The sequence below is a fragment of the Octopus bimaculoides genome, chromosome Z (assembly GCF_046866305.1).
Source record: "Octopus bimaculoides isolate indiv1 chromosome Z, ASM4686630v1, whole genome shotgun sequence".
In the NCBI taxonomy this organism is placed as follows: Eukaryota; Metazoa; Mollusca; class Cephalopoda; order Octopoda; family Octopodidae; genus Octopus; species Octopus bimaculoides.
The window spans coordinates 50,080,520-50,094,550 of NC_142944.1; the positions used below are offsets into that span (position 1 = coordinate 50,080,520).

A 14,031-nucleotide genomic window follows, 5' to 3' on the forward strand; every position below is an offset into this window, starting at 1 on the left:
TAATCAAGAATTTAGAGGTATTTATCCTTACAGTAAAATATAATACTTATTCACATTGTTTTGAATTAATACTGCCTTATTTTGTAGCTTTGAGCTTCTGACTATAATTATTTTCAGAATGACATTGTAGGGTATGTGTGAGAGGCTGGATCTGGCCAATTTGATAATAAAACTGGTAGAATATTTGGGCTGGATATAGCCGGTTTAAATGCTAAAGAGTTAATAAATAACTTATACATTATTAAGCTGGCATCTGAAAAATAAAGGTTCTTACAAAACATAAATAGTCATAAAATGAATAGGGACACTTTAAGATGCGTTTTTTAAATTTTTTTTTTTAATTATTGAATCAGAAACAATCTCAATGTGGTTGTTAAAATTTTTCAGATGGCTGAAAAATTTGCTTCATTGACGAGGGCCCTATATGATTACATAAAAGCTCCATTGTTAGCTCTAACATTGAGCATTTTGATAAATGATATGGAAGCTCCTTTTGTAGTTTCATGTGTTTGTCTTAGAAATATTTATATTATAAATTGTTTTCGAGATGCATTTTCCCAAACTTTAAAATGTTGGCTTTTTCTTTGCACAAGAGAAGGAAAACATATGATATCTCCATTGTATTTTCTGCTAGTTGAAATTTTTAGACTAAAATTTATACCTAAAAGAGAAAAAAAAAAATAAAGGTATGTCAACTTATATACCAAGACAACTTTGGAGGACCAAAAATTCCATGTTAAATGCAACAGGATTTGGAAAGATAGCAATGATGTTTTAATGTTTACACTACATGTCTGCACCATGTCCACTTGTATGCTGGAAAACACAGTAATAATATCTTCTCACCTAGACAAGGTGGTGAGCTGGTAGAATGGTAGGCACGCTGAGCAAAATGCTTAGCAGCATTTCACCTGTATTTACTTTCAGTGCCATTTTGCACTCTTGCTGCCACCACAAACATCACCATTACAATAACTATCCTTACAATAACAACTGCCACCATCAGTAATAATATTTTGCTTTTGTTCAGAATATTAAAATTCTTCATTTTTATATATTCTTTTGAAAGGTGCTGGAAATAGCATTGGATATTGAATATTCTGGTGGATTCCAGATGGCTGTTGATGTTGATCTCATGTTTGGGAAATCTGCGTATTTGTCAATCACTGTTACAAAGTTGGTCGGCAAAGCACGTCTCCTATTCACCCGTGACCCTTATACACATTGGAATTTTGCTTTCTATGAGGTCAGTTTCAAACATTTTGATTTCTTTTAATATCATTTACTTGGAAAAAAATTCTTTTTTCTCAATTCTAAAATTAATCAAAGATTTGCTATGAAGATTTCTAAAATCATTTTTGTTGCTGTAGTCAAGAGAAATTCATATGCACACACACACACACACACACACACACACACACACCCTCTCCTTCCTTGATCCACTGTTTGTATTCCCTCTCATATTCACTTTGTTTTATCTTGAGATGCTCTGGCTTTCTTGTCATCACTGTCGTCATCTTCTTCCCAGCTACTCCCACCCTTACATAATGCAACATGGATATATTTCTCCTCTAGAGCAAAGTACCTGGGTTCGTCCCTTTTAACTTATCAACACCTGACATGAAACCACTGACCCATTTGGTTAAGACGAGGGTTTCTTTTCTCCTGTTCTGGCCTTGCAAGTTACTTGACATGCTCACAAGTGCTGGTTCCACATATAAAGGACCCAGTACACACTTAAAGTGGTTGTTGTTAGGAAGGGCATCCGGCCATAGAAACCATATCAAAGCTGACATTTGAGCTCAATGTGGTTCTGTAGCTTGCTAAATCCTATGAAACTGTCTAACCCATGCTAGCAGAGAAAAACAGACAAGCCAAACAAAGCTAATGAGTGGATTTGGTAGACAGAAACTGAAGGGAAGCTCATAATATATCTTTTATCTTTTACTTGTTTCAGTTCAGTCATTAGACTGCATCCATGCTGGGGCAAATGAATTGACCCCCCAGTACATTTATTTTCTTTTCTAAAGCCTGCTACTTGTTCTATCAGTCTCTTTTTACCAAGCTGTTAAGTTAGGAGGACACAAACACACACACACACACACACACACAAACATGCACATGTATGAGCGTGTGTTTATATATTTATATTTATTTTGAGTATAAAATAGGTTAATTTTATTGATTTGTAGTTGATAATATGTTAATGTTATTTATATTTAATTAAATGATGGTAATAGTAATTATTTAATATATTATATAATACTTGTAATATTTTATGTAAATGTATTGTGTTGTTCTTTCATTTTTAAAAAATTGACTGTAGTATGTTTTTAGAATATTAAGTAATAATAGTTGAACATGTGTGTGCATATATATATGATGGGCTTGTTTCAGTTTCCATCTACCAAATCCCGAGTCCATAGTAGAAGACATTTGCTTAAGGTGGGACTGAACCTGGGATCATGTGGTTGGGAAGCAAGCTTCTTACCACATAGCCATACCTGCCCCTATGTGTGTGTGTTACTTACCTTGACATTGCATAGTAGTTGTAAACAAATAACACCACCATGTAAGTGGTTTCCATTTTTTCCAACTTTTCATGAAAACACTCATTTCCAAGTAAGGTAAATTTCCCCATGAACAAATGAGGGTTGATAATTCCATAAACTAAATAGTTGCAAAATATTCCTTAAAAATATAATCAGAATATGGAAAAAAGAAAGGAAAATGTATCAAAATTTATTTTCTCCCTTCAGGAACCACATATGGAGTTTGAAGTTGAGCCTAGAATTGAAGGAAAATCTTTCCCTCAAATAACTTCATTTATAATAAATCAGGTAAGTCTGATTTTTATGTGAATTTGATCTTTTTTTTTTACATTTGTCTTCTGGTTATTAGTGGGTATCGATTTTCTTCACTACTTCAGGGAGTGACAACCCTGCCTGACACAAGTCCCGGGCTCAGCTGGCTCCGGCTGACAGTACTCGGTATGGGCCCCTATCTGGGGTTATGGAAAGGAGACAACCTTCAAAGAAATCTAGAATGGAGCGCTGTAGGCAGTTAAGTGTTCAACTCTACACTCTTCTGGCAGCTCCTGCAACCAAGCTGGTGCCAAATGTAATGCTCTGCACTCCTTTGGACTACGTCAGCATGGTCGAGAGAGGAATCCTGATGATTGGGCTACCCAGGATTTTCTTACATCTAGCCCAGGCCTGCACAAAACTGGCTACATTTGCGTCACCTGCCAAAGGGAGTGTTTGTCCAGGAGAGGACTACACAGCCACAGCAGGAGATGTATTAGGACACGAAATGTAAAAACCAGACTGGATTATTTTATGCACAACTCCATTGTCTCCCGAGACAAAAAGGATGCCAACAACAACATTTTTTCTGTCATTTGTCTTTTTTTTCTTAACATTCTAATTTTTCTTTTTTTCAAATGGGAATGATCTCAATGTGGAAATGGCAAGGGACTGGGAGTTGTGGTGATTTACTGTACTTGAGACATGTCAAGCTAAGTAAACCCGCAATCATCCATACATGCAGCTCTGTCCTTTGTAAGTGCTGGTGCTATGTAAAATGCACTTGTACAGGTACTACAGAAATGCACCTGTGCCAGTGGTATGTAAAAAGCACCCAAGACACCGTAAAGTAGTTGGCATTAGGAAGGGCATCTATTTGTAGGAACCATGTCAAAACAAACAGTTGGAGCCTGGTGCAGCTCTCTGGTTTGCCAGCTCCTCTCATACTGTCCAACTCATGCCAGCATGGAAAATGGATGTTAAACAATGATGATGATATTAGGTTTCACTATTAATTTTGCTGAGGCCAAGTTAACCTTGCATCCTTTTGGGGGTTAATAAGTACCAGTCAAAAATTGGAGATGATGTAATCAAATTACTGGCTTTGTGCCAAAATTAGAAAGATTTTTGTTTCATCCTTATGATGTAGGATTAATTTTGATTAATACCTTGTAGTATTTGAATAGAATATTTCCTTGTCTCTTTTTCTCTCCTTTTCTCTCCCTCGCTGTCAGCTTTCTCCCATTAGAAATTTGATTTTTGTGCCTGTATAAAAATTAAATTTTATACCATCCAATTGTGGATGATACCAGCTCCTCTGGCCCCTGTGCTGGTGGCACGTAAAAAGCACCCACTACACTCTCGGAGTGGTTGGCGTTAGGAAGGGCATCCAGCTGTAGAAACACTGCCAGATCAGATTGGGGCCTGGTGCAGCCTCTTGGCCTCCCAGACACCAGTCAAACCGTCTAACCCATGCCAGCATGGAAAACGGACGTTAAACGATAACATTTCACATGTAAATTTCAATTATTTGCTGGTTCCACATGGCACATTTTTTTTCTTGAGGAAGGATAAAAATAACCGAGAAGTGATGGGAATAAATGTGGAAAGAGGTTGAGAAAGATTGAGACAGATAATGATATGGCTAAAGATGAGGGACAAAGAAAGAGTTGAGGACCAAGGGTTTTGATGAGGCTTGGATGGGTGACTGTAAAGAGAGGGCAAAATGGAAAAAGACTGGCATAGGGTTCCCACAAAGGATAACCCTTGCTTTAGCAGGGAAAGTGGTTCAAGCCTTTATATATTAAACTGACCATACCTGGCCTAAATATTCTACTTGTTCTATGTTCAAACCAGCCAAATCTGGCCTCTCACACCTACCCTACAATGTCCTTGTAAAAATAATCACATCAAAATCTTTAAGCTATTTAGATATTGCATGGTTAATTCATAGTAATGTGAATAAATAAGCGTTACATTTGATAGAGTAATTTGAATGCTAAAGGGTTAAATAACTTATCTTTTGATTTAATGATAAAAAAAAACCATACGATTGTTTTTTTCTGTTCTAGCATTTAGACCTCTTTGTTTCAGATTTACTTACTTATATTGTCTTGATTAGGATGTGACCTCAGAGAGCTATAAATACCACAAAGCATTCTATACCCAATTTTCTAATGGCTCTTACCAATTTGCTGCCTTTAGCGCCTTTATTGTGGAAATCAAATACGTCCACTCAAATTTTCATTACTTTTAACAGTCAGGAGCAGTTTTATATATCAATCACTTTTATTGAGGAATGTCATGTTTGAATATTTATTTTATTTATTTATTTATTTTTTTTGAGCTATGTGCAGTTCCATGTGGTTGGCATTAGGAAGGACATACAGCCATAGGACCCAAATTTAGACTGGAACCTTGTGCAGCTCTGCAGCTTGCCAGCTTCCAGTTAAACCTTCCAACCCATGCCAGCATGGAAACGGACGTTAAAGGATGATGATAATGTCAAGTTTATTAAGACTTACAGAAAATAATAATTTTAGTATTAGTAACCGTAAAATTTAATTTTGCAGTTAAAGGGTTAAAAAAAGAGGAAAATGAAAATAAACAAAATAATCTGATGATGGTAGAAAAAAATAAATTTTTCTTTTGTCTTTATTTTCAGATCAAAAGAGTCGTCAAAAAGAAGCATACTTTACCAAACTACAAAATTAGATTTCGACCATTTTTCTTCAAACCTGAAACACTCCATCCACAGGCTGATTTCTATATACATGGCATTCCATTAGGTGTTGGTGGGCTTGATGTTAACGTAATTGGTTGCAGCCGCCTTGCCAAAATACCATCAAATGTTGCACTCTTCTGCACCGTCTCCCTCAGTAAGTCGGCCATCTTCTTTGTCTCTTTCATCCTTGTTTTGTCTGTTTACATCTGAGGCACAGATATAACCAAACAGTTTTTCTTGAAACAAGATATCTCCTCCATATCACATCTCATCACACCCTGCCAAACCTCATCAAAATTATCTCATGGCATTTCCTTTCACCATATTCTTTTATCACATCAAGTACTGCTATTGGCAGTATATTTGAGTGCATAGTATTGCTACTATAGCTGTCATCACCACCTGTCATCACCACCTATCATCACTAACACCAACATCACTACTGCTCCTGTCACCAACACATCAGCCACCATCATTGTCATCATCTTCTGACAGTGCTGATCAATATACACACACATGCGCACAATGTTCATGTACTATCTTTACAACTCCTACAATTTATTATATCAGAGTTGAGATCCATCAATCAGTTTTATGAGAATCATCACAACACTTTCATGTGTTCTGATGTTTCTAATAAAAGTTTTGCCTAATGTTTCCAATAAACTCTGCAGAGATATCTTTATTTTTCATTTTTGATTTAATTTTTCAAATTGTAAAGTTAATTTATAGGCACGTAGCACACACACACACACACACACACACACACACATATATATATATATATATATATATATATATATATATAAACGTGCCAACACACAAAACTCCCAGATCTTGCTCCATGTTAATAAACGTGAACATACTCATTTTTTGAGTTCTATTTTTCGTGTTTGCACTAACATACATATCTATCTATCTATGCATACATATCTATCTATCTATGCATACATATCTATCTATCTATGCATACATATCTATCTATCTATGCATACATATCTATCTATCTATGCATACATATCTATCTATCTATGCATACATATCTATCTATCTATGCATACAGCACCAATTCTGGTGACATCATTACCACCACCACCACCAACGACGACAACAACAACAACAGCAGCAGCAGCAACATTTCAACTCAACCTTTGCTCCCTTCACCAGCAGCAAGCGAAAGAGAGGAAGGAAAAAGCCACAACACCACTGACACAAATACCACATCTACTACCAATACCAGTACCAGCACCAGCAACAACAATAACAACAATAACACAAACAAAAACTTTGCTGAAGCTTTGAAGCAAAGTGAAACTGTTGTGTCCTACACAACAAAAGAAATAATAGAGATGAGAAAATTAATCACCAAAGAAAGCGGTGAAATATGCTTAAACGTACCACAACACATATTAGACGAAGCAAATAGGAAAACAATAATTTATAAAATAATAAACACAAAAAGTAAAAGGCCGGAACAAGCCAGTATAGACAAGATCGAAAGATGCTTGAGATCTATTTGGGACAAAAAATCCTATATCACGTATTATAGGTTTGCACAAGTTCAGGTGATTTTTCGAAATGAAGAGTTGGCGAAGACGTATTCAACGCTAACTCTTCACACACCTGAAATAACAATGTTACCCAGTTACCTTGGCCAAAAGGTAACAAAGGTAACAATAAAGCACGCACCTCCAACAATCGACACACTATGGTTGATATCGGCCATATGTATTGATATGGACAACATTAACATACTGAAAATAAACGTTGGAGAGAGCAATTGGACCGGAAAAAGCATACAAATCTTGTTCCACACAAACGAACAAGAAATCAAAAAAATCCCACCATACATCCGTTTGGCAACAAACCAAAAGTTGCATATAGTAGTAGAGGGCAGGCGGCCTCGCTGTTACTTATGCGACAGCGAGGCACACCTTAAAAAGGAGTGTCCGACTGCCCGAAAAACACAACAACAAGAACTAACTAAACACACAAAAAAAGCCTTGCTGCCCACACCGCCATCCACACAAAAAACAATAAAAGCAACATCAACAACATCAATGAAAGAAAATACAACAAAAACTACAAAATTAACAAACAAAGAAGACGAAAAAAGAAAAGACAATACAAAAACTGATACCCCTTCCCCCACATCACTTACACCACAACCAAAAATTCAACAACCAACAACAACAAAAACAACAATACAACCACTTACACAAGCAAACACAGAAGCATACAACATGCCTCTACCTCCTTCCGATTCCTCAGAGTTTTCATCTGAAGACGAGTCAAGTACTGAGGAATGGAAAATTGCCCAAAAAGGAAGGAGGAAGAGGAGCAAAAAAAGAAAAACGAACAACAACAAAGCAGGGAGATTCACATCTCCCGAAAACACTCCCAACGCCTACACGATAAACACCAATGCTAACACACCAAAAACAATGCTAACAGCAATAGACACTACAAACACAGAGTTGATGAATTACATCAACTCTAAAACAAACATCACAAATAACGACATCAAAACAAACAACAACCCACGCACAACACCGCCAAAACATATTAAAATTTATCATGTAACACCAGCATTACACAACACAATAAAATCCCTCTACCCCAACTCGGTAGGGGGATTCCAGAAATATTTGTGCAAGAAATTGTACAATAGCCTCCTTGGTGAAAAATCCAAGGAGGAAACAAAACTTTCGAACGGTAAGTAACTTTCTGTTCTTTTGTTTTGTGCTTTAAAGCACACGTATAAATAGAATCATGGTGAAGATTGGTTGTGTGAATGTGCGTGGCTTAGGGTCCCCTTGGAAACAAGGGTACCTCTTAAATGACATCAAGTCACACAATTTGGATATCATAGCCATTAGTGAGACCAGACTCCATGAGCCGTGGGCCCTAAAGTCCATGTTTGGCGGACAGTTTAACATTTATTTTTCTCCCTGTCTGCCGAGGATGGGCGGTAGTGGCACGGCGGTTCTTTTTCGCAAGAGTCTGGATCTCCAAGTAAAGACGATATTTACGGACCCGGAGGGTAGACTGGTTGTCCTAGATGTGGACGGCAGCGATGGAGGCGCTTTTCGGTTGCTGGCAGTTTATGTGCCTCCTTTAACAGGTCGGTCAGACTTCTTTCGACGTCTAGAAGTATTCCTGGGAACGTCTCGTCCCTTACTTTTAGTGGGGGATTGGAATGCTACCTTGGACACGCATCTAGACTACGTGGGGAGTGACAAAACTAGAAGAGGATGCAAAGGCCTCATAGACCTGCTCAGACGCTTCCAGTTGTCTGACAGGTACCGACTCGACCACCCAAATGTGCCAACGTGGACTTGGAGCAACCGCATTGGGTCGTCGAGATCGTATCTAGATAGGATAGTGTGTAGGACAAGAGATAGAGATAGTTTAGGATGTCCACAGTTCCACATAGTCAGCTACACGGATCACAAACTTGTGACGTGTACGCTAGACTTAGATAAGGCACATAGGCAGGGTCCCGGTTACTGGAAACTAAACGCGTCTTTCCCGTCGAGACAGGTTTTCAGAGACCGGATTAGCACGTTAGTAAAGAGGGCTTTGACGGGAGCCATCGTCAACAACAAATGGTGGTTTGCCCTCAAGAGAGCAGTAAGGGCGGAAGCAATAAGGTATAGCAGGGCACTAGCTGTAGAGAGGAACAGAGTAGAGGGGGAGCTAGTGATAAAGTTAGAAGAGGCATTGCGAAGTGGCATCGCATCCGACGTTTTAGCGGCGAGGTTGGCCCTCGACCAACACTTCAATGCTAAACACGAAGGGTGTGCTGTCAGGGCAAGGATGCGTGCTCTGAGGAATGAAGGTGTTGGAGCCGCACGAGAGGCCCGGGTGGCGGAGGCGCAGCGGGGTAACAGAGCCACCATCCGGTCTCTGGTAGACGAACAGGGGCGCGAATTGCTCGAGCCGAGCAAGATGTGCGAGGCGTTTCAGCGGCATTTTTCCCGACTGTTCGGGAGGAGTGGCGAGCGAGAAGGTAGGGTGGACTTTAGTGCCTACCTGCACAGCTTGCCACGACTCTCGGCAAGAGAGGCGGAGTGCTGCGAAGGGGTCATCACGGCGGAGGAGGTGAGGGACGCGATGGCGGGTTGCTCGACGGACAAATCTCCGGGTTTGGATGGTCTGCCCTACGAGCTTTACAACTGTATGCCAGACTTGTTTGGAGAAGTCTTGGCGGCCGTGTACTGCAACTGGCAGCAGAACGGGAGCATTCCCGGTTTTGTGAGCCGAGGAGCGGTAACGCTGCTCAAGAAAGATCCAAACAAGGGGGACGCCATAGATAACTTTAGGCCCATCACTCTGCTCAATGCAGACATGAAAATTTTGGCCAAGGTGTTAGCCAAGCGGTTGGCGCTTGTCATCGAGAAACTGGTCGGCACGGAGCAGACGTGCGCCGTGCCGAGTCGGAGCATCCATGACAACCTCCATCTGATGCGCTACATCATAGAGAGGGTAGTTAAGGAACCTGGCATGGGTGGGGCCCTGATCAATTTGGATCAATCCAAAGCTTTCGATAGGGTAGACCATCGATACTTGGAGGCCGTCCTCGAAGCGGCCGGCTTCGGTCCCGTTTTCCGCGGCTGGATGGCTGCCTTGTACACAGGCATCCATTCGGTTGTTCGCGTCAATGGACGTCTATCGGGACCCTTCGACATTGCACGTTCGGTTCGTCAGGGATGCCCCCTGTCGCCGCTCCTGTACGTATTGACTCTCGAGCCACTACTGCGGAAGCTGGCGACGCTGAGGGGCATCCCGCGAGAACTGGGGTGCGGGACGAGCGTGTCGGCATACGCGGACGACGTCACCGTCATAGCGTCTAGCCACGAGCACATCGAGCTTGTCGGCGAGACGCTGAAAGACTACGAAGCGGTGACGGGAGCGAAAATCAACCGGGATAAGTCGGTGGGTTTGCTGCTCGGCACCTGGAGAAGCAAGCCCATACCGTCCGGCAGCGCCTCAGTAGTGGGACGCTGGACGGATGGTCTGGTCAAGTTGCTCGGAGTCTGGTTCGGTCCGGACCTGCAAACGGAGAAGAACTGGGACGAGATAACGAGTAGGGTGGCCACTCTCTGCCGGCAATGGTCCGAGAGGAAGCTGTCCCTAAAAGGTCGGGCAGAGGTGGCGAACGTGTACATCGCGTCCGTCATCGAATACCGCCTGACCGTCGTGCCTTGTCCCGATCGCGCCATCACCGAAATGGAGCGCATCCTCTTCCGCTTTTTGTGGAAAGGAAGCGTTCCGATGGTGAGGCGATCCGTTTGTTGCCAACACCCGCTGAAAGGAGGGCTGGGCATGCAGTGGTTGATGATGCGCAGATATGCGCTGAGACTGCAACATCTCCGGCTCTACGTAGACGACGGTGAGCAGGTGTGGTCGCCGTTTGTGCGACGCGCTTTCCCGCAGCTCGTCTCCATGACCGAGCTGCAGTCGTGGATCAAAAAGAGGCCGAGGAATGGCGAATGGCACCGTGAGTGTCGCGTTGCTCTGCAACAACTTTGCCATCCCGGGTCGACCTTGAGCGGCTGCATCACAACGAAGTCATTCTATAGGGGATTAGTGGAGGGCAGGTACGACAACGATCTCTGGGCGAACCTGGGCGTCGACGAGGAATACCTGACCCGCCTGTTCAGGACGACTTTCGGGCCGGGACCTATGGACAACTTCCAGAGATCCCTGGCCTGACAGTGTTACCGAGAGGCGCTACCCGTTCGGGATAAGCTCTATAGACACGGCTCGCGAAATGCGGGGCCGACCTGCCCGAGATACGGTCAGAGCGATGAAACCGTTCTGCACGCACTCGTGCAGTGTCCAACCATTTCGGAGCTGTGGGCTTATGTCGAACAACTGCTGTCGCGTGTGGGACGAGTCGGTTTATCAACCGAGTCTATCGTCAATATCGTCACGCCTCCTTCCTTTAAACGGGAAGGAAGAGCTGTATTTATCGTACTTGTGGCTATGGCCAAAGAATGCATCTGGTGGACGCGTCTGAAAGGATTAGAGACAAATACTTTCCTCTCTGTTCAATCTCTCATCAACTTTTTCAAGTATCACTTGAAAAGGAAGGTGAGAGTAGAGAGGCAAGTGTTGTCTAGCAAATGTTTCGAAAAAAGATGGATACATGTAGCAAGAATGGCACGTATAAATGACGAAGCCACCTTGACCATGATTCTATAAAACGTTTTAAAATTTTGTAAACAGAGAGTTACTCACGTTTCTTGCTTAAATAAAAGAAATTTTATTTAACAAACTGTGACGCTAAAGACCGAGGTTACCGTGGTCTTTTTGTAGGTTTTTCTTTCCACGGATAACCTCCCCATTTATTGGGAATTTTTTGTATTATTTCGTATTTTTTGTAAATACCCCAAACGTTTTGCGAGTTTTTTTTTTCATCGTTGTCCCCACTTTTGTTTTTTTTTTCTGCTTTGTTTTTGACCCCCTCGAAAAGAAAAACTCTACATTTGTATTTTGTCCCCTCTGTGTTGAGCCCTGTGTGGCTAATAAAGAAACCCATATCTATCTATCTATGCATACATATCTATCTATCTATGCATACATATCTATCTATCTATGCATACATATCTATCTATCTATGCATACATATCTATCTATCTATCCATACATACCTACACTCCGTACATCTATGTACGAAGGGACATAATTCGTCATAACCCAATGTATGAAATGCTAAAGGTAGTTTTGTTTGACACATCAATGTACTCTATCATTATATATATACACACACTCATGCCACCACACATGTTTTTACATTGTTATTATATAATTGTCTGTAGGTGCAATATGGCCAAATGCTTCACAAGTTCATTTTGCACGTATTAAGCCTAGGGTTTGCATCTCACTGTGGCATATTGAGCAAATATCATTTTCTATTGCTTAGGTTTGCTCCTATACTTTGTATGTGATAATAATAATAAAATGTTAAAACCAGTTTAAGTATTAAAATACATATATGAAAATACTGGGTGGTGTAAGGTCCCCTCCCGACCCAGAGTAACGTGGTGGTGGAACAAGGAGGTAGACAGGGCTATTAGACAACAGAAACAGGCTTGGAAGGACTGGAAGAACGGTGGTAGCAGGGAATTGTACCAATGTGCCAGAAGGGAGGCTAGGCGACAGGTTTATTTAGCCAGAGGTGAAGCAGATAAGGAAAGATTTGCCAATGTTCTGCGCCGTGAGGACCAAAGACTCGAGGTATTTCGTGTTGCAAGTCAGTGTAGGAGAGAGAATAGTGATGTTGTAGGAGAGAAATGTGTTCGCATGGATGATGGTACGCTTGCATTAAATGAGGATGCAAAGAAAGAGGTCTGGAGATGCCACTACGATAGATTGCTTAATAAAGAGAATGAATGGGAGAAAGAGAGCCTGCCGTATGTCGACCCAATAGAGGGACCAGCTATCCGAGTTGATAGTACCAGGGTAGATAAAGCAATTAAGAGTATGAAGACCGGGAAAGCCCCCGGCCCATCAGGAATCACTGCAGAGATGCTCAAAATATCTGGCAGTGTTGGCTATAGCCTAGTCACCCGTATTACGAACCAGGTGATACACGAAGGAGTCATACCCAATGACTGGTGTAGCAGCATCATAGTCAACTGCTACAAAGGTAAAGGTGACGCTTTAGATACAAATAATTACAGAGGCATCAAGCTGTTAGATCAGGTTATGAAAGTTACAGAGAGGGTCATAGCCCAACTAATTAGGGAGCGAATCAATTTAGATGCGATGCAGTTTGGGTTCGTGCCAGGTAAAAGCACTACTGATGCCTTATTTCTAGTGAGACAGTTGCAGGAGAAATACCTAGCTAAGGATAAACCTCTGTACCTGGCTTTCGTTGTCATGGAGGAAGCCTTTGACAGGGTCCCCCGATCCCTTATCTGGTGGTCAATGAGGAAACTTGGGATAGAAGAATGGTTAGTGAGAGCTGTGCGAGCCATGTACAGAGATGCTGCCAGTAAGGTGAGGGTTGGAAATGAGTACAGCAATGAATTCCGGGTAGAGGTAGGGGTCCACCAAGGTTCCGTCCTCAGCCCCCTCTTATTTATCATAGTCCTCCAGGCAATCACAGAGGAGTTCAAGACAGGTTGCCCCTGGGAGCTCCTCTATGCTGATGACCTTGCCCTAATTGCGGAGTTACTATCAGAACTAGAGAAGTTTCAGGTGTGGAAGCAAGGTCTAGAATTGAAGGGCCTTAGAGTCAACCTAGCTAAAACCAAAATCCTAATAAGTAGGAAGGTAGATAAAACACAAACCCCTTCAGGTAGATGGCCCTGCTCAGTATGTAGAAAAGGAGTAGGTAGTAACTCTATAAGATGTACCCGGTGCAAGCTATGGACACATAAGAGGTGCAGCAACATCAAAGGCAGGTTAACTAGCAAGTTAGTTTTTGTTTGTGGCAGATGTTCAGGTGCAATAAAGACTGTAAACAAACAGGAAACAACTTCTATCTCA

The 14,031-nt window shown here is 41.7% G+C and overlaps 1 protein-coding gene across 7 annotated transcripts in view; it reads left to right on the forward strand.

Moving 5' to 3' along the window:
* Window positions 1-14,031, forward strand: part of LOC106878514 (PDZ domain-containing protein 8) — a 296,017-nt gene that overhangs the window by 122,997 nt on the left and 158,989 nt on the right. For all 7 annotated transcript variants that reach the window (XM_089365281.1, XM_089365279.1, XM_089365278.1 and 4 more), the window contains 3 exons: window positions 1,070-1,246; window positions 2,760-2,840; window positions 5,470-5,683. In XM_089365281.1, the coding sequence (XP_089221407.1) occupies window positions 1,070-1,246; window positions 2,760-2,840; window positions 5,470-5,683 (472 nt within the window). The remainder of the gene's footprint in view (window positions 1-1,069; window positions 1,247-2,759; window positions 2,841-5,469; window positions 5,684-14,031) is intronic.